Source organism: Bombina bombina, chromosome 5 (assembly GCF_027579735.1).
Source record: "Bombina bombina isolate aBomBom1 chromosome 5, aBomBom1.pri, whole genome shotgun sequence".
Classification (NCBI taxonomy): Eukaryota; Metazoa; Chordata; class Amphibia; order Anura; family Bombinatoridae; genus Bombina; species Bombina bombina.
The window spans coordinates 581,130,779-581,158,001 of NC_069503.1; the positions used below are offsets into that span (position 1 = coordinate 581,130,779).

The window sequence follows — 27,223 nt, forward strand, 5'->3', positions numbered from 1 at the left end:
TGCAGTTGGACAGGTGCAATCACCAATTGCAATGTTTTATCGCAGGGCAAAATTTGTCATTGCACATGAGGATTTTTATGCAATGCCATCCCCTGCTATGGCGCACATGTCAATCACCCCAAAAGTGTATATATTTAATATGGCGCACATGTCAATCACCCCAAAAGTGTATATATTTTATATGGCGCACATGTCAATCACCCCAAAAGTGTATATATTTTAGAATACAAGATTTATAACCCTACTTGGTATCTTCTGTTCCTCCGCCCCCACTTAATTTCCTCTTTTGGCAGGGCTGTGACATAAAGAGCAGTCCCACCCACTCTCTTCATATGCTTCCTAAGGGCTTTCAAAGGGCTGGACTTCAAGAGTGTCATATGCCACACACACTGATTGGATATTTATTGGATTTGTGATAGGAAAAAAAGAAAAAATTATCCAAAGTGTGCCGGCATAACATTGTAATATAAGCATTACTTATAAGCACAGATTTAACCCTTTTCACAAATAGATTCCCATAAAAACATAATTTATGCTTACCTGATAAATTCCTTTCTTCTGTAGTGTGATCAGTCCACGGGTCATCATTACTTCTGGGATATTACTCCTCCCCAACAGGAAGTGCAAGAGGATTCACCCAGCAGAGCTGCATATAGCTCCTCCCCTCTACGTCACTCCCAGTCATTCGACCAAGGACCAACGAGAAAGGAAAAGCCAAGGGTGAAGTGGTGACTGGAGTATAAATTAAAAAATATTTACCTGCCTTAAAAACAGGGCGGGCCGTGGACTGATCACACTACAGAAGAAAGGAATTTATCAGGTAAGCATAAATTATGTTTTCTTCTGTTAAGTGTGATCAGTCCACGGGTCATCATTACTTCTGGGATACCAATACCAAAGCAAAAGTACACGGATGACGGGAGGGATAGGCAGGCTCTTTATACAGAAGGAACCACTGCCTGAAGAACCTTTCTCCCAAAAATAGCCTCCGATGAAGCAAAAGTGTCAAATTTGTAAAATTTGGAAAAAGTATGAAGCGAAGACCAAGTTGCAGCCTTGCAAATCTGTTCAACAGAGGCCTCATTCTTGAAGGCCCAAGTGGAAGCCACAGCTCTAGTAGAATGAGCTGTAATTCTTTCAGGAGGCTGCTGTCCAGCAGTCTCATAAGCTAAACGAATTATGCAACGAAGCCAAAAAGAAAGAGAGGTAGCAGAAGCTTTTTGACCTCTCCTCTGCCCAGAGTAAACGACAAACAGAGAAGACGTTTGTCGAAATTCCTTAGTTGCCTGTAAGTAAAATTTTAGAGCACGGACTACATCCAGGTTGTGCAGTAGACGTTCCTTCTTCGAAGAAGGATTTGGGCACAAAGAAGGAACAACAATCTCTTGATTGATATTCCTGTTAGTAACTACCTTAGGTAAGAACCCAGGTTTAGTACGCAGAACTACCTTATCCGAATGAAAAATCAAATAAGGAGAATCACAATGTAAGGCTGATAATTCAGAGACTCTTTGAGCCGAGGAAATAGCCATTAAAAATAGAACTTTCCAAGATAACAACTTTATATCAATGGAATGAAGGGGTTCAAACGGAACGCCCTGTAAAACATTAAGAACCAGGTTTAAACTCCATGGTGGAGCAACAGTTTTAAACACAGGCTTAATCCTGGCCAAAGCCTGACAAAAAGCCTGGACGTCAGGAACTTCTGACAGACGTTTGTGTAACAGAATGGACAGAGCTGAGATCTGTCCCTTTAATGAACTAGCAGATAAACCCTTTTCTAAACCTTCTTGTAGAAAAGACAATATCCTAGGAATCCTAACCTTACTCCAAGAGTAACCTTTGGATTCACACCAATATAGGTATTTACGCCATATCTTATGGTAAATCTTTCTGGTAACAGGTTTCCTAGCCTGTATTAAGGTATCAATAACTGACTCAGAAAACCCACGTCTTGATAAAATCAAGCGTTCAATTTCCAAGCAGTCAGCTTCAGAGAAGTTAGATTTTGATGTTTGAAGGGACCCTGTATCAGAAGGTCCTGTTTCAGAGGTAGAGACCAAGGTGGACAGGATGACATGTCCACCAGGTCTGCATACCAAGTCCTGCGTGGCCACGCAGGTGCTATTAGAATCACTGATGCTCTCTCTTGTTTGATTCTGGCAATCAATCGAGGAAGCATCGGGAAGGGTGGAAACACGTAAGCCATCCTGAAGTCCCAAGGTGCTGTCAGGGCATCTATCAGGACTGCTCCTGGATCCCTGGATCTGGACCCGTAACGAGGAAGCTTGGCGTTCTGTCGAGACGCCATGAGATCTATCTCTGGTTTGCCCCAACGTCGAAGTATTTGGGCAAAGACCTCCGGATGGAGTTCCCACTCCCCCGGATGAAAAGTCTGACGACTTAAGAAATCCGCCTCCCAGTTCTCCACTCCCGGGATGTGGATTGCTGACAGGTGGCAAGAGTGAGACTCTGCCCAGCGAATTATCTTTGATACTTCCATCATAGCTAGGGAGCTTCTTGTCCCTCCCTGATGGTTGATGTAAGCTACAGTCGTGATGTTGTCCGACTGAAACCTGATGAACCCCCGAGTTGTCAACTGGGGCCAAGCCAGGAGGGCATTGAGAACTGCTCTCAATTCCAGAATGTTTATTGGCAGGAGACTCTCCTCCTGACTCCATTGTCCCTGAGCCTTCAGAGAATTCCAGACGGCACCCCAACCTAGAAGGCTGGCGTCTGTTGCTACAATTGTCCAGTCTGGTCTGCTGAATGGCATCCCCCTGGACAGATGTGGCCGAGAAAGCCACCATAGAAGAGAATTTCTGGTCTCTTGATCCAGATTCAGAGAAGGGGATAAGTCTGAGTAATCCCCATTCCACTGACTTAGCATGCACAGTTGCAGTGGTCTGAGGTGTAAGCGTGCAAAGGGTACTATGTCCATTGCCGCTACCATTAAGCCGATTACCTCCATGCATTGAGCCACTGACGGGTGTTGAATAGAATGAAGTGTGCGGCAAGCACTTTGAAGTCTTGTTAGCCTGTCCTCTGTCAGGTAAATCTTCATTTCTACAGAATCTATAAGAGTCCCCAGGAAGGGAACTCTTGTGAGTGGAACGAGTGAACTTTTCTTTTCGTTCACCTTCCATCCATGTGACCTTAGAAATGCCAGTACTAACTCTGTATGAGACTTGGCAGTTTGAAAGCTTGAAGCTTGTATCAGAATGTCGTCTAGGTATGGAGCTACCGAGATTCCCCGCGGTCTTAGTACCGCCAGAAGAGCACCCAGAACCTTTGTGAAGATTCTTGGAGCTGTAGCCAATCCGAATGGAAGAGCCACAAACTGGTAATGCCTGTCTAGGAAGGCAAACCTTAGATACCGGTAATGATTTCTGTGAATCGGTATGTGAAGGTAAGCATCCTTTAAATCCACTGTGGTCATGTACTGACCCTCTTGGATCATAGGTAAAATTGTCCGAATAGTCTCCATCTTGAACGATGGAACTCTTAGGAATTTGTTTAGGATCTTTAAGTCCAGGATTGGTCTGAAAGTTCCCTCTTTTTTGGGAACCACAAACAGATTTGAGTAAAACCCCTGTCCCTGTTCCGATCGTGGAACTGGATGGATTACTCCCATTAACAAGAGCTCTTGTACGCAGCGTAGAAACGCCTCTTTCTTTGTCTGGATTGTTGACAACCTTGACAGATGAAATCTCTCTCTTGGAGGAGAGTATTTGAAGTCCAGAAGGTATCCCTGAGATATTATCTCTAGCGCCCAGGGATCCTGGACATCTCTTGCCCAAGCCTGGGCGAAGAGAGAAAGTCTGCCCCCCACTAGATCCGATCCCGGATCGGGGGCCCTCAATTCATGCTGTTTTAGGGGCAGCAGCAGGTTTCCTGGTCTGCTTGCCCTTGTTCCAGGACTGGTTAGGTTTCCAGCCTTGTCTGTAGCGAGCAACAGCTCCTTCCTGTTTTGGTGCAGAGGAAGTTGATGCTGCTCCTGCTTTGAAATTACGAAAGGAACGAAAATTAGACTGTCTAGCCTTAGCTTTGGCTTTGTCCTGAGGCAGGGCATGGCCTTTACCTCCTGTAATGTCAGCGATAATCTCTTTCAACCCGGGCCCGAATAAGGTCTGCCCTTTGAAAGGTATATTAAGCAATTTAGACTTAGAAGTAACATCAGCTGACCAGGATTTTAGCCACAGCGCCCTGCGTGCCTGAATGGCGAATCCTGAATTCTTCGCCGTAAGTTTAGTAAGATGTACTACGGCCTCCGAAATGAATGAATTAGCTAGTTTAAGGACTCTAAGCCTGTCCGTAATGTCGTCCAGAGTAGCTGTGTTCTCTTCCAGAGACTCAATCCAGAATGCCGCTGCAGCCGTGATCGGCGCAATGCATGCAAGGGGTTGCAATATAAAACCTTGTTGAACAAACATTTTCTTAAGGTAACCCTCTAATTTTTTATCCATTGGATCTGAAAAAGCACAGCTATCCTCCACCGGGATAGTGGTACGCTTAGCTAAAGTAGAAACTGCTCCCTCCACCTTAGGGACCGTTTGCCATAAGTCCCGTGTGGTGGCGTCTATTGGAAACATTTTTCTAAATATCGGAGGGGGTGAGAACGGCACACCGGGTCTATCCCACTCCTTAGTAACAATTTCAGTAAGTCTCTTAGGTATAGGAAAAACCTCAGTACTCGCCGGTACCGCAAAATATTTATCCAACCTACACATTTTCTCTGGTATTGCAACTGTGTTACAATCATTCAGAGCCGCTAACACCTCCCCTAGTAATACACGGAGGTTTTCCAGTTTAAATTTAAAATTTGAGATATCTGAATCCAGTCTGTTTGGATCAGAACCGTCACCCACAGAATGAAGTTCTCCGTCCTCATGTTCTGCCACCTGTGACGCAGTGTCTGACATGGCCCTAATATTATCAGCGCACTCTGTTCTCACCCCAGAGTGATCACGCTTACCTCTTAGTTCTGGTAATTTAGCCAAAACTTCAGTCATAACAGTAGGCATATCCTGTAATGTGATTTGTAATGGCCGCCCAGATGTACTCGGCGCTACAATATCACGCACCTCCCGAGCGGGAGATGCAGGTACTGACACGTGAGGCGAGTTAGTCGGCATAACTCTCGCCTCGTTGTTTGGTGAAATTTGTTCAATTTGTACAGATTGACTTTTATTTAAAGTAGCATCAATACAGTTAGTACATCAATTTCTATTGGGCTCCACTTTGGCATTGCAACAAATGACACAGGTATCTTCCTCTGAATCAGACATGTTTAACACACTAGCAAATAAACTTGCAACTTGGAATACAATTCAATTAGAATAATATCAAAAACGTACTGTGCCTTTAAGAAGCACAGAAGATCTATGACAGTTGAAAATTAATAAATTGAAACAGTTATAGCCTCAATCCTTATAAACAACACAACTTTAGCAAAGGTTTAATCCCATTAGCAAAGATAACAAATTCTGAAAGCAGGAAACAAATTACAGAATAAACGTTTTTTGTCTCAGTCAACTATAATTCTCACAGCTCTGCTGAGAGAAATTACCTCCCTCAAAATAAGTTTTGAAGACCCCTGAGCTCTGTAGAGATGAACCGGATCATGCAGGAAATACAATGAGCTGCTGACTGAAATATCTGATGCGTAGCAAAAGCGCCAAAAAACGGCCCCTCCCCCTCACACAGAGCAGTGAGAGAGAACAGAAACTGTCAGAAAAAAGATTAAGCAACTGCCAAGTGGAAAAATAGTGCCCAAAACATTTATTCACTCAGTACCTCAGCAAATGAAAACGATTTTACATTCCAGCAAAAACGTTAAACATAATTTCTAGTTATTAAACAGCTTTATGTACTTCTTACAGTGTAATTCTAGTGAAGTACCATTCCCCAGAATACTGAAGTGTAAAGTATACATACATGACATTATATCGGTATGGCAGGATTTTCTCATCAATTCCATTGTCAGAAAATAAAAGCTGCTACATACCTCTATGCAGATTCATCTGCCGCTGTCCCCTGATCTGAAGTTTACCTCTCCTCAGATGGCCGAGAAACAGCAATATGATCTTAACTACTCCGCCTAAAATCATAGCAAAAACTCTGGTAGATTCTTCTTCAAACTCTGCCAGAGAGGTAATAACACACTCCGGTGCTATTTTAAAATAACAAACTTTTGATTGAAGATATAAAACTAAGTATAATCACCATAGTCCTCTCACACATCCTATCTAGTCGTTGGGTGCAAGAGAATGACTGGGAGTGACGTAGAGGGGAGGAGCTATATGCAGCTCTGCTGGGTGAATCCTCTTGCACTTCCTGTTGGGGAGGAGTAATATCCCAGAAGTAATGATGACCCGTGGACTGATCACACTTAACAGAAGAAAAGTATATGGGTACCTTTTTTTGTTTTGTTAAAGATTAGAGATATGGCATTTCATAAACTAAAGTTTACCATCATTTTAAGCCAGCACAAGAGAGCACAACATTGAAGTGAACTGCGATAAAGCGCAAAAAAAATAAAAGTCATCTAGGAAGGAGTGTTTTGGAGATAATAGGCAGAGGACTTTTCAGAGCATCTTTTGCAAATGCTGCATCAAAGTTTACTGCTCCTTTAAATATATTGGACAGATCATGAAATGTTTAACAATTTTCCAATTTACTTCTATTATCAGTTTTGCTTATTTCTCTTTATATACTTTAAGAGTAATCTTAGGTGAGTTGAGAAACGTGCCTTTAGCCATATGGCAGCAGTGTTTGCAACAATGTTTATAGCAATGTTATAGATTGTAAATACTGATGATAAAAACGTGTGCACGCTCCTAAGCTACTATAAGCCTACTTAAGCTTACTCAACAAAAGATAACACAAGAATCCAGTAAATTTGATATTAGATGTAAACTGGAAAGTTGTTTAAAATTGCATGCTCTACCTAAATCATGAAAGTTTCATTTTGACTTTACTTTACCTTTAATATTCTGGCTACCTCCTGACTCTGCACAGGCATCATGTGCTTACGCAGAAAAACACAAAATATCTCTCAATACTATTGTTATCATCGTCATTTATTTGTATAGCGCCGCAACATTACGTAGCGCTGGGTAAAGAGATAGGGGTATATAATGACAAAGACTTGTAATAAGATACAAACACATAATAGACTAAACTAATCTAGTAGAGGAGGAGGATAGCGTTGCTCTGAACAACTTACAATCTACAAGCTGAGGGTGCAGAGACATATACACCATTGTCTATATAAATGACAACAAAATTGCATATCCCTGTTAAGAGCACTGAACATATACAGCGCAACCAATAAAGGCTAAACAAATCCTGGGAGTGAAATGAAGCTCCAAATATGCAGATTAGTTAACTTTGAGCCCTTAAAATCATAACCCACTGTATAGATAAATGTGCAGTTTCCAACCCTTTCTCAGATATCCAGGGCTGTTCATTGCAAAATATTGAGCAGAAAAACACTTTAAATAAATCTGTGGTAAACACACAATCGTCAAAAGCAGATATCTGTATTTTTAGCTTTCAGAAAAATTATTTAATTTATTACAGCACTGACAAGCAGCTGGGCCCAAGAGATGGTTTATGAATTACAAATATGCAACAGTCATTGGTTAATTATTTCTATCTGTCATTTGTGTGCACTTTTCTCGTTATTAAATCTATAGATGTGTTTACTTTCATTTCTCTTTCCTTGTAACTGCACTAATAGCGGAGGATCTTCTCCCAATGCTACTATAAATACCCAGCAGTGTTTCTGATGCACGGCAGCTCAAAAACAGTATAATGATATAAGGCAATCTTAATGCAATGTTGGTATTTAAAGGGACATGAAATCCAAAATTTTTTCTCTTTCATGATTCAGATAGAGAATACAATTTTAAACAACTTTCCAATTTACTTTTATTATTTAATTTGCTTCCTTCTCTTGTTATTCTTTGCTGAAAGGTTAATCTAGGAAAGCTCAGGAGCAGTAAAAAACCTAGGTTCTAGCTGCTGATTGGTGGATGCACATATATACAGTACTGATTTTCATTGGCTCACTCATTTGTTCAGTTAGAAACCAGTAGTGCATTGCTGCTACTTCAACAAAAGATAGAGAATACTATTTGAAACAACTTTCTAATTTACTTCTATTATCTAATTTGTTTCATTCTCTTGGTATCATTTGTTGAAGTAGCAGCAATGCACTACTGGTTTCTAACTGAATAAATGGGTGAAACAATGAAAATCAGTATATATATATGTATCCACCAATCGGCAGCTAGAACCTATTTACATACATATGTAACACACACACTGTATTGCCAAACGTGGACACCTGAATTTCACATCTATATCCTATTCCAAAACTATGGGCATTAATATGGAGTTGGCACCTCTGTGGCTTTAACAGTCACAACTCTACTGGGAAGGTTTTCCCGAAGGTTTTTGGGTATGTCTTTGGTCATTTGTGCCTATTGAGCCAAAATAGCACTTGTGAGGTCAGTCGCTAATGTTGGACAATAAGCTCTGGCTCACAATTGGTGTTCTTATTCATCCAAGAGGTGTTCAATAGGGTTGAGGTTAGAGCTCTGTGTAGGCCACTTGAGTTCCTCCACATAAAACTCCTCAAGCAATGTCTTCATGGATCTCATTTTGTGCACAGGGGCATGATTATGCTGGAACAGGAAAGAGCAATTTCCAAACTGTTGCCAGAAAGTTTGAAGCACCTGTCTAAAATGTCTTTGTATCCTGCAGCATTAAGATAACCCTTCACTGGAACTAAGGGATCCCAGATGATTATACCTGCACTAAAATTTACAGTGGCCACTATGCATTCCAGTAGGTAGATATCTCCTGGCATCCACAGCATCTATTCTTCTATAGACAGACCAGATAGTAAAGCATGATTCATCACTCCAGAACACGTTTACACTGCTCCAGAGTCCAGTAGCAGCGTCCTTTACACCACTCCAGTTGACGCTTGGCATTGCGCTTGTTAATGTGAGGATTGTGTACAGCTTCTCAGTCATGGAAACTCACTTCATGAAGCTCATGTCCCACAGTTCACAGTTTTTCTGCTGATGTTACTTCCAGAAGCAGTTTGGAACTCTGTAGTGAGTGCAACAGATGATGGAAAATTTTAAGGTGCTACAGTCTTCAGCACTCAGCAGTTCCGATCTGTGAGTCTGTCTGGGCTACCACTTACTGAATGAATTTTGCTCCTGTTGAGAAAAAAAGCCTCTTCCTGGGTCTAAAATGAGGAATCTGGCACGGAAGCCGCGATTTGAGGATGACCTATCCATCATTTCTGACATCAGAAATGGCTTGCAACGACCGGAGGAAGCTGGAGCTGCTGTGAAGATTAAAAGGTAAGTTTTTTTTCCACAACAGGAGTGAAATGTAAATTTTGATGAATTAAAGTGCCCCTGTTTGTAATCAAATTTTTAAAAACCGGGCACTTTAGCATCAAAAATGACATTCACTTTAAGGGGCCACTAAAGTCAAATTTAAAGTTTCATGATAAAGCTAGAGCATGCAATGTATAATTAAAAAAAAGCACATTATTGTTAAATGCAGCTCTAGCTCCTGAGCATGTGCAAAAGTGCAGTATATACATATATGCATTTTGTGATTGGCACATGATTCACTTTGAAATGTGCCAGAAAATATTCTACTGCTCCTTTCAAATTCAAAGTGTTGTTGCATTGCCTTTTGAGTATTGGTCAGTTATTCAATTCTACTATAGAGGTCGTTTAAAATCACTGAGCTCTGTCAATGTTTGTATATGGAAATGTCATGGTTATCTGCTTGATCGCAATTGATATAGCTGAAGCACCTGAACTCAATTAGTAGAAATGTTCATATCATTTTGGCCATATAGTGTGTACATAAATGTGTATATATATATATATATATATATATATATATATACACATACACACACACATACATATATACACGTACGTACATACACACACACTTACAAGCAAAGAAAGCCTCTATCACCCAAAGCTGTTAATAAAATAAAAATACATACATCAATACTTTCATGTAACATTATTTAAATGAGACTTGTATACAAGAACAGCAAAAAAAACCTACAAATGTTAGCTTTAACAACAGCACCCTTATTTGATCAGACTCACTGCTCCACAACAGTTTAACTGAAATGTCTGCTGATTTCTGGGGACCCGTTTAACATGGTCACTAAAGTAAATTAAGCCATGTAACCTTGTGCAGCCATCTAGATAAAAAGAGAGAAGCCATCTAAATAAAAAAAATATGCTGTTAAAGGGACATTCTGGTCAAAATTTAAATGCACATAGTATTACATATTTGAATAGAAACATATTTGCAATATACATTTATTGGCAAAAATGCTTCTAGTAAAAGTTATCACTGTATTATTGTTAGCATTTTCCTTTGCCAGTTCATGTGAAGCACAGCTAGATATTCTCAGTGCACCAGCATTTCTAAATAGTGCAGCTGTTCAAAGGCCCAGTGGGGCTCGTATCATGTCAGCAATTAAATTGAGTCATTTCAAGATGGTACAAACACTTTAAGCTCTCTGAGCAAGTAATGTGCTTAAAATGCTGGTGCACCGAACATACTTAAATACACCTTTGAAACAGCTATAGCTTGTATTAGAAGCATTTTTGCCGATACATTTATATTACAAAAATGCTTCTATTCAAAGCTAAAATGCCACGTGGATCCCAATTTTTGGCTGGAATGTCCCTTTAAGCTCATGGCTTTCAAAATAACTGCCATGTATTGCTGTGCAATACACTGCAGACCTCTCTGTTAGTGAAGGTTAAAAAGGTTAAACCTCTCTGTTGGTGAGTTAAAAAGGCAAAACTCAAATGGTGAGGAAGTGACTTGAGGATTTGAGAAGTGCAGCAATAAGCCCAGTGTCATGGTCAGGCAACTTTCATGGGTGCCAAGGATGATTTAAAAAAAAAAAAAAAAATTTACTTGCCCCTGGTACGCTGGACAATGGAGCTTTACAAAAATGTTTGAAGGGGGGGGTTGGGGAGAACAAAAAAAAATTGTTTAAATCATCTTAAAGCTCTTTTATAGCGGAAACATTAACCATGTGACTATGTGTTTAACCCCTTTATGGTCTTACAGCTGGGTCGTACGAGTTCCTCTCTGGACTAGCGGTTCCTAAACATCACTGACTACGTGTTTAGCCATTTTGCAAGTTGCATGGTGACTGTGTAATTTTTCAACTATATTGACCCTTTAAAAGGAGACAGAACTGAAAACACTATTTGGCGGCAGAGTTTGTACAATGTTATGCATATGTGTGAATGCTCCTGAACCTATGCAGATATCTAAAAAACAGAATTTATGTTTACCTGATAAATTACTTTCTCCAACGGTGTGTCCGGTCCACGGCGTCATCCTTACTTGTGGGATATTCTCTTCCCCAACAGGAAATGGCAAAGAGCCCAGCAAAGCTGGTCACATGATCCCTCCTAGGCTCCGCCTACCCCAGTCATTCGACCGACGTTAAGGAGGAATATTTGCATAGGAGAAACCATATGATACCGTGGTGACTGTAGTTAAAGAAAATAAATTATCAGACCTGATTAAAAAACCAGGGCGGGCCGTGGACCGGACACACCGTTGGAGAAAGTAATTTATCAGGTAAACATAAATTCTGTTTTCTCCAACATAGGTGTGTCCGGTCCACGGCGTCATCCTTACTTGTGGGAACCAATACCAAAGCTTTAGGACACGGATGAAGGGAGGGAGCAAATCAGGTCACCTAAATGGAAGGCACCACGGCTTGCAAAACCTTTCTCCCAAAAATAGCCTCAGAAGAAGCAAAAGTATCAAACTTGTAAAATTTGGTAAAAGTGTGCAGTGAAGACCAAGTCGCTGCCCTACATATCTGATCAACAGAAGCCTCGTTCTTGAAGGCCCATGTGGAAGCCACAGCCCTAGTGGAAGGAGCTGTGATCCTTTCAGGAGGCTGCCGTCCGGCAGTCTCGTAAGCCAATCTGATGATGCTTTTAATCCAAAAAGAGAGAGAGGTAGAAGTTGCTTTTTGACCTCTCCTTTTACCAGAATAAACAACAAACAAGGAAGATGTTTGTCTAAAATCCTTTGTAGCATCTAAATAGAATTTTAGAGCGCGAACAACATCCAAATTGTGCAACAAACGTTCCTTCTTCGAAACTGGTTTCGGACACAGAGAAGGCACGACTATCTCCTGGTTAATGTTTTTGTTAGAAACAACTTTTGGAAGAAAACCAGGTTTAGTACGTAAAACCACCTTATCTGCATGGAACACCAGATAAGGAGGAGAACACTGCAGAGCAGATAATTCTGAAACTCTTCTAGCAGAAGAAATTGCAACCAAAAACAAAACTTTCCAAGATAATAACTTAATATCAACGGAATGTAAGGGTTCAAACGGAACCCCCTGAAGAACTGAAAGAACTAAGTTGAGACTCCAAGGAGGAGTCAAAGGTTTGTAAACAGGCTTGATTCTAACCAGAGCCTGAACAAAGGCTTGAACATCTGGCACAGCTGCCAGCTTTTTGTGAAGTAACACAGACAAGGCAGAAATCTGTCCCATCAAGGAACTTGCAGATAATCCGTTTTCCAATCCTTCTCGAAGGAAGGATAGAATCTTAGGAATCTTAACCTTGTCCCAAGGGAATCCTTTAGATTCACACCAACAGATATATTTTTTCCAAATTTTGTGGTAAATTTTTCTAGTTACAGGCTTTCTGGCCTGAACAAGAGTATCAATAACAGAATCTGAGAACCCTCGCTTTGAGAAGATCAAGCGTTCAATCTCCAAGCAGTCAGCTGGAGTGGGACCAGATTCGGATGTTCGAACGGACCTTGAACAAGAAGGTCTCGTCTCAAAGGTAGATTCCATGGTGGAGCCGATGACATATTCACCAGATCTGCATACCAAATCCTGCGTGGCCACGCAGGAGCTATCAAGATCACCGACGCCCTCTCCTGATTGATCCTGGCTACCAGCCTGGGGATGAGAGGGAACGGCGGGAATACATAAGCTAGTTTGAAGGTCCAAGGTGCTACTAGTGCATCTACTAGAGTCGCCTTGGGATCCCTGGATCTGGACCCGTAGCAAGGAACCTTGAAGTTCTGACGAGAGGCCATCAGATCCATGTCTGGAATGCCCCACAGTTGAGTGATTTGGGCAAAGATTTCCGGATGGAGTTCCCACTCCCCCGGATGCAATGTCTGACGACTCAGAAAATCCGCTTCCCAATTTTCCACTCCTGGGATGTGGATTGCAGACAGGTGGCAGGAGCGAGTCTCCGCCCATTGAATGATTTTGGTCACTTCTTCCATCGCCAGGGAACTCCTTGTTCCCCCCTGATGGTTGATGTACGCAACAGTCGTCATGTTGTCTGATTGAAACCGTATGAACTTGGCCCTCGCTAGCTGAGACCAAGCCTTGAGAGCATTGAATATCGCTCTCAGTTCCAGAATATTTATCGGTAGAAGAGATTCTTCCCGAGACCAAAGACCCTGAGCTTTCAGGGATCCCCAGACCGCGCCCCAGCCCATCAGACTGGCGTCGGTCGTGACAATGACCCACTCTGGTCTGCGGGAGGTCACCCCTTGTGACAGGTTGTCCATGGACAGCCACCAACGGAGTGAGTCTCTGGTCCTCTGATTTACTTGTATCTTCGGAGACAAGTCTGTATAGTCCCCATTCCACTGACTGAGCATACACAGTTGTAATGGTCTCAGATGAATGCGCGCAAAAGGAACTATGTCCATTGCCGCTACCATCAAACCTATCACTTCCATGCACTGCGCTATGGAAGGAAGAGGAACGGAATGAAGTATCCGACAAGAGTTTAGAAGTTTTGTTTTTCTGGTCTCTGTCAGAAAAATCCTCATTTCTAAGGAGTCTATTATTGTTCCCAAGAAGGGAACTCTTGTCGACGGAGATAGAGAACTCTTTTCCACGTTCACTTTCCATTCGTGAGATCTGAGAAAGGCCAGGACTATGTCCGTGTGAGCCTTTGCTTGAGGAAGGGACGACGCTTGAATCAGAATGTCGTCTAAGTAAGGTACTACAGCAATGCCCCTTGGTCTTAGCACCGCCATAAGGGACCCTAGTACCTTTGTGAAAATCCTTGGAGCAGTGGCTAATCCGAAAGGAAGCGCCACGAACTGGTAATGCTTGTCCAGGAATGCGAACCTTAGGAACCGATGATGTTCCTTGTGGACAGGAATATGTAGATACGCATCCTTTAAATCCACCGTGGTCAAGAATTGACCTTCCTGGATGGAAGGATTGTTCGAATGGTTTCCATTTTGGACGATGGAACCTTGAGAAACTTGTTTAGGATCTTGAGATCTAAGATTGGTCTGAACGTTCCCTCTTTTTTGGGAACTACGAACAGATTGGAGTAGAACCCCATCCCTCGTTCTTTTAATGGAACAGGATGAATCACTTCCAGAAGATAACCTTGGGAGACTATTTCTAGCGCCCAAGGATCCAGAACATCTCTTGCCCAAGCCTGAGTGAAGAGAGAGAGTCTGCCCCCCACCAAATCCGGTCCCGGATCGGGGGCCCGCATCTCATGCTGTCTTGGGAGCAGTGGCAGGGTTCTTGGCCTGCTTTCCTTTGTTCCAGCCTTGCATTGGTCTCCAGGCTGGATTGGCTTGAGAAGTATTACCCTCCTGCTTAGAGGACGTAGCACTTGGGGCTGGTCCGTTTCTGCGAAAGGGACGAAAATTAGGTTTATTTTTGGCCTTGAAAGACCTATCCTGAGGAAGGGCGTGGCCCTTGCCCCCAGTGATATCAGAGATAATCTCTTTCAAGTCAGGGCCAAACAGTGTTTTCCCCTTGAAAGGAATGTCGAGCAATTTGTTCTTGGAAGACGCATCCGCTGACCAAGATTTTAACCAAAGCGCTCTGCGCGCCACAATAGCAAACCCAGAATTTTTCACCGCTAACCTAGCCAATTGCAAGGTGGCGTCTAGGGTGAAAGAATTAGCCAATTTAAGAGCACGAATTCTGTCCATAATCTCCTCATAAGAAGAAGAATTACTAATAATCGCCTTTTCTAGCTCATCGAACCAGAAACACGCGGCTGTAGTGACAGGGACAATGCATGCAATTGGTTGTAGAAGGTAACCTTGCTGAACAAACATCTTTTTTAGCAAACCTTCTAATTTTTTATCCATAGGATCTTGGAAAGCACAACTATCTTCTATGGGTATAGTGGTGCGCTTGTTTAGAGTAGAAACCGCCCCCTCGACCTTGGGGACTGTCTGCCATAAGTCCTTTCTGGGGTCGACTATAGGAAACAATTTTTTAAAAATGGGGGGAGGTACGAAAGGTATACCGGGCCTGTCCCATTCTTTATTAACAATGTACGCCACCCGCTTGGGTATAGGAAAAGCTTCGGGGGGCCCCGGGGCCTCTAGGAACTTGTCCATTTTACATAGTGTTTCTGGAATGACCAGATAATCACAATCATCCAAATTGGATAACACCTCCTTAAGCAGAGCGCGGAGATGTTCCAACTTAAATTTAAAAGTAATCATATCAGGTTCAGCTTGTTGAGAAATTTTTCCTGAATCTGAAATTTCTCCCTCAGACAAAACCTCCCTGGCCCCCTCAGACTGGTGTAGGGGCCCTTCAGAAACAATATCATCAGCGTCCTCATGCTCTTCAGTATTTTCTAAAACAGAGCAGTCGCGCTTTCGCTGATAAGTGGGCATATTGGCTAAAATGTTTTTGATAGAATTATCCATTACAGCCGTTAATTGTTGCATAGTAAGGAGTATTGGCGCGCTAGATGTACTAGGGGCCTCCTGTATGGGCAAGACTGGTGTAGACGAAGGAGGGGATGATGCAGTACCATGCTTACTCCCCTCACTTGAGGAATCATCTTGGGCATCATTTTTACTAAATTTTGTGTCACATAAATCACATCTATTTAAATGAGAAGGAACCTTGGCTTCCCCACATTCAGAACACAGTCTATCTGGTAGTTCAGACATGTTAAACAGGCATAAACTTGATAACAAAGCACAAAAAACGTTTTAAAATAAAACCGTTACTGTCACTTTAAATTTTAAACTGAACACACTTTATTACTGCAATTGCGAAAAAGTATGAAGGAATTGTTCAAAATTCACCAAAATTTCACCACAGTGTCTTAAAGCCTTAAAAGTATTGCACACCAAATTTGGAAGCTTTAACCCTTAAAATAACGGAACCGGAGCCGTTTTTATATTTAACCCCTTTACAGTCCCTGGAATCTGCTTTGCTGAGACCCAACCAAGCCCAAAGGGGAATACGATACCAAATGATGCCTTCAGAAAGACTTTTCTATGTATCAGAGCTCCACACACATGCAGCTGCATGTCATGCTGTTCTCAAAAACAAGTGCGCCATACCGGCGCGAAAATGAGGCTCTGACTATGATTAGGGAAAGCCCCTATAGAATAAAGTGTCTAAAACAGTGCCTGCCGATATTATTTTACAAAATACCCAGATTAAATGATTCCTCAAGGCTAAATATGTGTAAATATGATCGATTTAGCCCAGAAAATGTCTACAGTCTTAATAAGCCCTTGTGAAGCCCTTATTTACTGTCTGAATAAAAATGGCTTACCGGATCCCATAGGGAAAATGACAGCTTCCAGCATTACATCGTCTTGTTAGAATGTGTCATACCTCAAGCAGCAAAAGACTGCTCACTGTTCCCCCAACTGAAGTTAATTCCTCTCAACAGTCCTGTGTGGAACAGCCATGGATTTTAGTAACGGTTGCTAAAATCATTTTCCTCATACAAACAGAAATCTTCATCTCTTTTCTGTTTCAGAGTAAATAGTACATACCAGCACTATTTTAAAATAACAAACTCTTGATTGAATAATAAAAACTACAGTTAAACACTAAAAAACTCTAAGCCATCTCCGTGGAGATGTTGCCTGTACAACGGCAAAGAGAATGACTGGGGTAGGCGGAGCCTAGGAGGGATCATGTGACCAGCTTTGCTGGGCTCTTTGCCATTTCCTGTTGGGGAAGAGAATATCCCACAAGTAAGGATGACGCCGTGGACCGGACACACCTATGTTGGAGAAATAGAAAGAAAAAAAAAACGTTTTAACAATCAGAAAAAGATACCCACACACATTTGTTATTATTTTTTTTTTTTTAAGTGAGTGCTCAATCTAAATAATGAAAATTCAATATAGTTTCCATCTCTCTAACACCATCTAGCCACTTCTCATCTTGTGCTAAAGCAGCTTCTATGTTCTTTTTATTGCACTTATTGCATTTAAAAAAACAACTTTATACTGACCTGGAAAATTATTTTTTGCTATGTCATCACTGTTCATCATCTCATTTCAAGACTTTACTTTCTGAGAAAGATTATAAAACCTACCTCCTCGGATTTGAGAGATGCACAAAACCTTCTTTAACCTCTACAGCCAAATGGATGTACCATTACATCACAAAAACACCAGGTCTTAAGGACCCTAGTGATGCAATGATATGTCTATCCTTTTTAGCTGCTTCACAAGGGATCCCCCGCATTCCCTCACCCGCCCCAGCCCCAGAACTTGCCTTGCAATTGATGCAGTGTTTCTGGAAACCAGGGTGATCATGTGATCACTGTGATAGATAATCCTAGCGATCACATGGTTTGTGTATTCAAAACCGTAACATTAAAGGTGTGCTGTCTAGCGACGGAAGGGCTGCCCAGTGGTGCAGGGAATGGGATGGAGGTGTAGGACCCTATGCTCTAGAAAGAAAGTTTTGAAAGAAGAGGGAGGGATGGGACGCTACACTACAGAAAATTTAAAATCAGAGCGGAGTGGGGGTTTCCTACAAAATGATTGCGGGGCAGGGCGGTGGGATGGCGAGGACGTACCACTACGCTATAGCAAAACAACTAGTAAATAAATAAAATAAAAATTACTTGAAACTGAAACTAGCAGACAGCTGCCAGTACCTAAGATGCCACTACTGGGAGGGGGGAGGGTTACAGAGCTGCTTGGGAGGGATCAGGCAGGTTGAGAAGGGATCCCTAGACTGCAGAAAAAAATATAAATTAAAAAAGGAAAAAGCCCTAAACTTCATACTGGCAGACATTCTGCCAGAACCTAAGATGGTGGGAAGGAGTGTGGGTGGAGGGGGAGGGGAAGGAAGTTGATTGGGAGGGATCAGGTAGAGATCTGGGAGGTGAGAAGTGTCAGGTGGGAGTGTAATATTTACACTACAGCAAATATTAACCTTACAAGCTACCTTATTATCCTCTTCACTGCCAGGAATATTAGAAACGGGGTGCACAGATGCAATTAGCAGCCTTCTAAAAACCAAAAACCAATGGCAAAACCATGCATGTCTGCTATTTCTGGAAAAAAATACAAAAAGAATAAAAGAAAAGCTTTTACAACCATTTCTGTTATGACTGCACAAGCGGTATGTAAATACTTTCAGAGAAAAACCCAAAGTTTGTGAAAAAGTTAACAATTTGTTTTTATTTGATCTCCCTTGGCGGCAAAATGGTGGAATACAATATACCAAAATCAACATAGATCAATTCCTTGGGATTTTTATTTTAAAAAATATATATAGTTTCGACAGGTAAATTAAAAAGGTTCTATTTCTGTTTAAATGGAGTGCTAGCAAAAATGTTTAAAATTCTTCAGTATCTTGGGCAAATTTTTCTCTGAAATTTCCAGTACTGAATGGGTTAAATAGAAAATAATCCGGTGTTGTAGATGGAGGAAAACATAATTTATGCTTACCTGATAAATTCCTTTCTTCTGTAGTGTGATCAGTCCACGGGTCATCATTACTTCTGGGATATTACTCCTCCCCAACAGGAAGTGCAAGAGGATTCACCCAGCAGAGCTGCATATAGCTCCTCCCCTCTACGTCACTCCCAGTCATTCGACCAAGGACCAACGAGAAAGGAAAAGCCAAGGGTGAAGTGGTGACTGGAGTATAAATTAAAAAATATTTACCTGCCTTAAAAACAGGGCGGGCCGTGGACTGATCACACTACAGAAGAAAGGAATTTATCAGGTAAGCATAAATTATGTTTTCTTCTGTTAAGTGTGATCAGTCCACGGGTCATCATTACTTCTGGGATACCAATACCAAAGCAAAAGTACACGGATGACGGGAGGGATAGGCAGGCTCTTTATACAGAAGGAACCACTGCCTGAAGAACCTTTCTCCCAAAAATAGCCTCCGATGAAGCAAAAGTGTCAAATTTGTAAAATTTGGAAAAAGTATGAAGCGAAGACCAAGTTGCAGCCTTGCAAATCTGTGCAACAGAGGCCTCATTCTTGAAGGCCCAAGTGGAAGCCACAGCTCTAGTAGAATGAGCTGTAATTCTTTCAGGAGGCTGCTGTCCAGCAGTCTCATAAGCTAAACGAATTATGCTACGAAGCCAAAAAGAAAGAGAGGTAGCGGAAGCTTTTTGACCTCTCCTCTGCCCAGAGTAAATGACAAACAGAGAAGACGTTTGTCGAAATTCCTTAGTTGCCTGTAAGTAAAATTTTAGAGCACGGACTACATCCAGGTTGTGCAGTAGACGTTCCTTCTTTGAAGAAGGATTTGGGCATAAAGAAGGAACAACAATCTCTTGATTGATATTCCTGTTAGTAACTACCTTAGGTAAGAACCCAGGTTTAGTACGCAGGACTACCTTATCCGAATGAAAGATCAAATAAGGAGAATCACAATGTAAGGCTGATAATTCAGAGACTCTTCGAGCCGAGGAAATAGCCATTAAAAATAGAACTTTCCAAGATAACAACTTTATATCAATGGAATGAAGGGGTTCAAACGGAACGCCCTGTAAAACATTAAGAACAAGGTTTAAACTCCATGGTGGAGCAACAGTTTTAAACACAGGCTTAATCCTGGCCAAAGCCTGACAAAAAGCCTGGACGTCAGGAACTTCTGACAGACGTTTGTGTAACAGAATAGACAGAGCTGAGATCTGTCCCTTTAATGAACTAGCAGATAAACCCTTTTCTAAACCTTCTTGTAGAAAAGACAATATCCTAGGAATCCTAACCTTACTCCAAGAGTAACCTTTGGATTCACACCAATATAGGTATTTACGCCATATCTTATGGTAAATCTTTCTGGTAACAGGTTTCCTAGCCTGTATTAAGGTATCAATAACTGACTCAGAAAACCCACGTCTTGATAAAATCAAGCGTTCAATTTCCAAGCAGTCAGCTTCAGAGAAGTTAGATTTTGATGTTTGAAGGGACCCTGTATCAGAAGGTCCTGTTTCAGAGGTAGAGACCAAGGTGGACAGGATGACATGTCCACCAGGTCTGCATACCAAGTCCTGCGTGGCCACGCAGGTGCTATTAGAATCACTGATGCTCTCTCTTGTTTGATTCTGGCAATCAATCGAGGAAGCAACGGAAGGGTGGAAACACGTAAGCCATCCTGAAGACCCAAGGTGCTGTCAGAGCATCTATCAGGACTGCTCCTGGATCCCTGGATCTGGACCCGTAACGAGGAAGCTTGGCGTTCTGTCGAGACGCCATGAGATCTATCTCTGGTTTGCCCCAACGTCGAAGTATTTGGGCAAAGACCTCCGGATGAAGTTCCCACTCCCCCGGATGAAAAGTCTGACGACTTAAGAAATCCGCCTCCCAGTTCTCCACTCCCGGGATGTTGCAGTGGTCTGAGGTGTAAGCGTGCAAAGGGTACTATGTCCATTGCCGCTACCATTAAGCCGATTACCTCCATGCATTGAGCCACTGACGGGTGTTGAATGGAATGAAGGGTGCGGCAAGCACTTTGAAGTCTTGTTAGCCTGTCCTCTGTCAGGTAAATCTTCATTTCTACAGAATCTATAAGAGTCCCCAGGAAGGGAACTCTTGTGAGTGGAACGAGTGAACTTTTCTTTTCGTTCACCTTCCATCCATGTGACCTTAGAAATGCCAGCACTAACTCTGTATGAGACTTGGCAGTTTGAAAGCTTGAAGCTTGTATCAGAATGTCGTCTAGGTATGGAGCTACCGAGATTCCCCGCGGTCTTAGTACCGCCAGAAGAGCACCCAGAACCTTTGTGAAGATTCTTGGAGCTGTAGCCAATCCGAATGGAAGAGCCACAAACTGGTAATGCCTGTCTAGGAAGGCAAACCTTAGGTACCGATAATGATCTTTGTGAATCGGTATGTGAAGGTAAGCATCTTTTAAATCTACAGTGGTCATGTACTGACCCTCTTGGATCATAGGTAAAATTGTCCGAATAGTCTCCATCTTGAATGATGGAACTCTTAGGAATTTGTTTAGGATCTTTAAGTCCAGGATTGGTCTGAAAGTTCCCTCTTTTTTGGGAACCACAAACAGATTTGAGTAAAACCCCTGTCCCTGTTCCGATCGTGGAACTGGATGGATTACTCCCATTAACAAGAGCTCTTGTACGCAGCGTAGAAACGCCTCTTTCTTTGTCTGGATTGTTGACAATCTTGACAGATGAAATCTCTCTCTTGGAGGAGAGTATTTGAAGTCCAGAAGGTATCCCTGAGATATTATCTTTAGCGCCCAGGGATCCTGAACATCTCTTGCCCAAGCCTGGGCGAAGAGAGAAAGTCTGCCCCCCACTAGATCCGATCCCGGATCGGGGGCCCTCAATTCATGCTGTTTTAGGGGCAGCAGCAGGTTTCCTAGTCTGCTTGCCCTTGTTCCAGGACTGGTTAGGTTTCCAGCCTTGTCTGTAGCGAGCAACAGCTCCTTCCTGTTTTGGTGCAGAGGAAGTTGATGCTGCTACTGCTTTGAAATTACGAAAGGAACGAAAATTAGACTGTCTAGTCTTGGCTTTGGCTTTGTCCTGAGGCAGGGCATGGCCTTTACCTCCTGTAATGTCAGCGATAATCTCTTTCAACCCGGGCCCGAATAAGGTCTGCCCTTTGAAAGGTATATTAAGAAATTTAGACTTAGAAGTAACATCAGCTGACCAGGATTTTAGCCACAGCGCCCTGCGTGCCTGAATGGCGAATCCTGAATTCTTCGCCGTAAGTTTAGTAAGATGTACTACGGCCTCCGAAATGAATGAATTAGCTAGTTTAAGGACTCTAAGCCTGTCCGTAATGTCGTCCAGAGTAGCTGAACCAATGTTCTCTTCCAGAGACTCAATCCAGAATGCCGCTGCAGCCGTGATCGGCGCAATGCATGCAAGGGGTTGCAATATAAAACCTTGTTGAACAAACATTTTCTTAAGGTAACCCTCTAATTTTTTATCCATTGGATCTGAAAAAGCACAGCTATCCTCCACCGGGATAGTGGTACGCTTAGCTAAGGTAGAAACTGCTCCCTCCACCTTAGGGACCGTTTGCCATAAGTCCCTTGTGGTGGCGTCTATTGGAAACATTTTTCTAAATATCGGAGGGGGTGAGAACGGCACACCGGGTCTATCCCACTCCTTAGTAACAATTTCAGTAAGTCTCTTAGGTATAGGAAAAACCTCAGTACTCGTCGGTACCGCAAAATATTTATCCAACCTACACATTTTCTCTGGTATTGCAACTGTGTTACAATCATTCAGAGCCGCTAACACCTCCCCTAGTAATACACGGAGGTTTTCCAGTTTAAATTTAAAATTTGAAATATCTGAATCCAGTCTGTTTGGATCAGAACCGTCACCCACAGAATGAAGTTCTCCGTCCTCATGTTCTGCCACCTGTGACGCAGTGTCTGACATGGCCCTAATATTATCAGCGCACTCTGTTCTCACCCCAGAGTGATCACGCTTACCTCTTAGTTCTGGTAATTTAGCCAAAACCTCAGTCATAACAGTAGCCATATCCTGTAATGTGATTTGTAATGGCCGCCCAGATGTACTCGGCGCTACAATATCACGCACCTCCCTCTGAGCGGGAGATGTAGGTACTGACACGTGAGGCGAGTTAGTCGGCATAACTCTCCCCTCGTTGTTTGGTGAAATTTGTTCAATTTGTACAGATTGACTTTTATTTAAAGTAGCATCAATACAGTTAGTACATAAATTTCTATTGGGCTCCACTTTGGCATTGCAACAAATGACACAGGTATCATCCTCTGAATCAGACATGTTTAACACACTAGCAAATAAACTTGTAACTTGGAAATACAATTCAATTAGAATAATATTAAAACGTACTGTGCCTTTAAGAAGCACAGAAGATCTATGACAGTTGAAAATTAATAAATTGAAACAGTTATAGCCTCAATCCTTGTAAATAACACAACTTTAGCAAAGGTTTAATCCCATTAGCAAAGATAACAAATTCTGAAAGCAGGAAACAAATTACAGAATAAACGTTTTTTATCTCAGTCAAACTATAATTCTCACAGCTCTGCTGAGAGAAATTACCTCCCTCAAAATAAGTTTTGAAGACCCCTGAGCTCTGTAGAGATGAACCGGATCATGCAGGGAATACAATGAGTTGCTGACTGAAATATTTGATGCGTAGTAAAAGCGCCAAAAAACGTCCCCTCCCCCTCACACACAGCAGTGAGGGAGAACAGAAACTGTCAGAAAACAGATTAAGCAACTGCCAAGTGGAAAAATAGTGCCCAAACATTTATTCACTCAGTACCTCAGTAAATGAAAACGATTTTACATTCCAGCAAAAACGTTAAACATAATCTCTAGTTATTAAACAGCTTTATGTATTTCTTACAGTGTAATTCTAGTGAAGTACACATACATGACATTATATCGGTATGGCAGGATTTTCTCATCAATTCCATTGTCAGAAAATAAAAACTGCTACATACCTCTATGCAGATTCATCTGCCCGCTGTCCCCTGATCTGAAGTTTACCTCTCCTCAGATGGCCGAGAAACAGCAATATGATCTTAACTACTCCGGCTAAAATCATAACAAAAACTCTGGTAGATTCTTCTTCAAACTCTGCCAGAGAGATAATAACACACTCCGGTGCTATTTTAAAATAACAAACTTTTGATTGAAGATATAAAACTAAGTATAATCACCATAGTCCTCTCACACATCCTATCTAGTCGTTGGGTGCAAGAGAATGACTGGGAGTGACGTAGAGGGGAGGAGCTATATGCAGCTCTGCTGGGTGAATCCTCTTGCACTTCCTGTTGGGGAGGAGTAATATCCCAGAAGTAATGATGACCCGTGGACTGATCACACTTAACAGAAGAAATCATGACTTTGTTGCCAACTGCTGTAAAGGACAAATTATAGGGACATATGACATTTTTTTTATGATTCAGATGGAGCATGCACAGTTTTAAAAAAGATTCCAATTTACATATATTATCAAATTTACTTTGTTCTCATGATATTCTTTGTTGAATAGAATACCTAGATAGGTAGTGTGCATGTGTCTGGAGAACTATATGGCAGAATGTTTGCAAGATTGCTTTTCAGCACTAGATAGCAGCAATGTTTTTAAAACGTATCGTCATAAGCATGCTTGCAAAACGACGGTCATGTAGTGCCCCAGAAGTGCACTCTCATCCTAACTACTTGCTTTTCAGCAAAGGATAACAAGAGAAATAAGCCAAATTAATAATTAAAGTAAATGGGAACTTTTTTTTTTAATTGTACACTCTACATTAATCATGAAAGAAAAATAGTGCGTAGGAGTAACACAATAAAACACATTAAAGATCCATAATAATTTTAAATTAATGTACAACTGTTTTTAAAAACTGGTCAATTAGCTTTTAAAATCAAGCATACTGGTCAGCCAGTCTACGCAAATATTCAGATTACCTGACTAATACTGTATCCACTCCTGGACACCTAATGACCTTTAGGGAAGGGTGAAGGAAGAGTTATGCATTTGTTCTTGGTGCCCACAGACACCATTCTAATCTCTGGAAATATTAAATTGATGTATCCAATGGAATTTTAGAATTTTCTACAATTAATTATATCAAATTTGCAAAACGGAGTGACCAGGACATTTCTCAAAGTCCTTTGAAATGTCACTAGAACAAATTTAAGAAAACAAAAATTAAAACTATATTTAGTTCAAACAAAAAACTCATAAGATATACAAGGAAGAATCATTAAAAATTTACCAAAACAATATGCTCTTTGAATCTCTTAATGTATATAAAGTTTAACTTCCTTACAAACATATATATTCACTTTTATATTTTATATATTTTTTCACGTTACTAAGTCAACATAAGGCCTGAATTGCTCTTATTTATAGAAAAAAACAAAAAACAAACATTTATTTCCCAAATGGTTTCTTTTCTTTATTACTGAAAGGCAAAATTGTGTTCTGGACTGGATCTATAAGAAAGAAAGTGCTTGAAATATTAATGAAGCTTCACAGACAAAGTAAATGTGCCTAATTATATATGTTCCTGCCCAAATGAGTTTACAACCTATTTTGACATATGACACAATCATCTCAACGATGAATAAAAACACCTGCATTACCCACTCTTTGCCTTACAAGTGTTATATATTTACGAATATTTGCTGCATTCACTGGGGACCTATTTTAATTAAAGATGGGGCATTGTAATGATTAATACATGCATTCTGAGTGTCTCAAAGGGAAAAACTCAATACTACACAACATTATCAACGTCAATGTGACTTCTATCTGGAAAATTGATTATTTAAAAGACTTTTATAAGTTACACTTTAAAAGCTACAACTTTAGAAATAACACCAGTACTATAGCATTTATAAGGACAAAGTAATTAAAAATATATCCTAAAATTTAAATATACAAATTTTTTATTCTGTAAAAATGAACAACTATTATATATACCAACTTCAATTCACTTTAGCCATGTACCAAGTACAAATGCAAATAGGTTTCCTTCTGAAAGAAACTTTATCTTGCACCACACCATATAAAACACAATTAGCGCTATTCAAAATCAAGTATATTGTCCAATTTGTTTGAAATATGTGCCCCCGCTTAATGTGCTTAGTTGGCAAACTCAATTATCAGCAAAGGTGCAAAAATTAACCAAAGAAAAGTATCTAAATGTGCTTTATGGCATTGATTCTTCATCTGAGACCACACCAACAAATATTTATCAATGAAGCATATTTGTACAGCAAATGTGATTAGATTACAAAATAAAATAAAAGCTTTGATGTGGTTTACAAGCTAAGATACAAACATGTGTATGGTTTTAGGCATATTATTATAGACTATGGATGATGTAAAAATAGTCTATAAATACTAACCTGATTAGTAGGCATGATAACCACTATATAAGTCATGTCAGAATACAATACTATAATTTATTTAAAATAACAATATAAAAAAAACGCACATTTTCCCTTGCACATTACAATACCATTCTTCCAGAACAGTGATTCTTAAACTAGGGTGTTGAGTCACCCTTTGCACAAAACTAGGACTGAGGGTGAAAACATCTGGTTTATTTAGTCATTTTTTAATAACAAATATTCTGTAATACGATACCTTTGCATTCTCATTGCTTTTTACTGTTCTTAACTGTATTCCAAGAACTGAGCTCATGGTATGCCAAGGGCATTTTAAACTAAACCAGGTCATTATATGCATTTCAAAAATATGCAAAACAGGCGAGAAAAAACAAACACTGCTCGCCAAGAACCAAATCGTTAGGATCTTTTAAATTAAGGATGTTTTAAATAATATTGTTTTTCCGAAACTAAATATTTAAACCATAAATACGTAATGTAAAACAAAGATGCATATGTGTAATGTGTAGACTGTAAGCTCTTCAGGGAAGGGCCCCACACATCTAGTATTTGTTTGTTTATTATGTTTTATTTATCTATTTTCTTTTCTGCTATTAATCAGTGTCATATTGTAACCCCAACTTCTGTATCCAGCACTAAAGAATTGTCAGTTCTTTAAAAATAACATAAGTATGATAATAAATGAGGTGCTATAGTCTTAGCATGTATTGAGAATGGTAAAAAAGAGAGGCAGAGAAACATTAAGCAATCTTACCTCTTTCGCTGGCGTCATCTACAAGAATGATCTCCTGTAGTAAATGAAGCGGTGAACGATTTATCACACTATGTACTGTTCTTAGTAGTGTTGTCCAGGCCTCGTTGTGAAACACTATTACTACACTGGTTGTTGGTAAACCATCTGGATACACTTTTGTTTTGCACCTTGAAACAAAAAGAATTTTTTATTATATGTTTACGTTATTCATGTGTTAGTATAATTAGATTAAAGGGATATTAAAACCCCTCAAGAT

At 40.8% G+C, this 27,223-nt stretch overlaps 1 protein-coding gene across 1 annotated transcript in view; it reads right to left on the bottom strand.

The window, feature by feature from the left end:
* The window catches only part of GALNT1 (polypeptide N-acetylgalactosaminyltransferase 1), a 506,720-nt gene that overhangs the window by 157,417 nt on the left and 322,080 nt on the right, over positions 1–27,223 (bottom strand). The window contains exon 4 of the mRNA XM_053714537.1: positions 26,968–27,134. Coding sequence (XP_053570512.1) covers positions 26,968–27,134 — 167 coding nt within the window. The remainder of the gene's footprint in view (positions 1–26,967; positions 27,135–27,223) is intronic.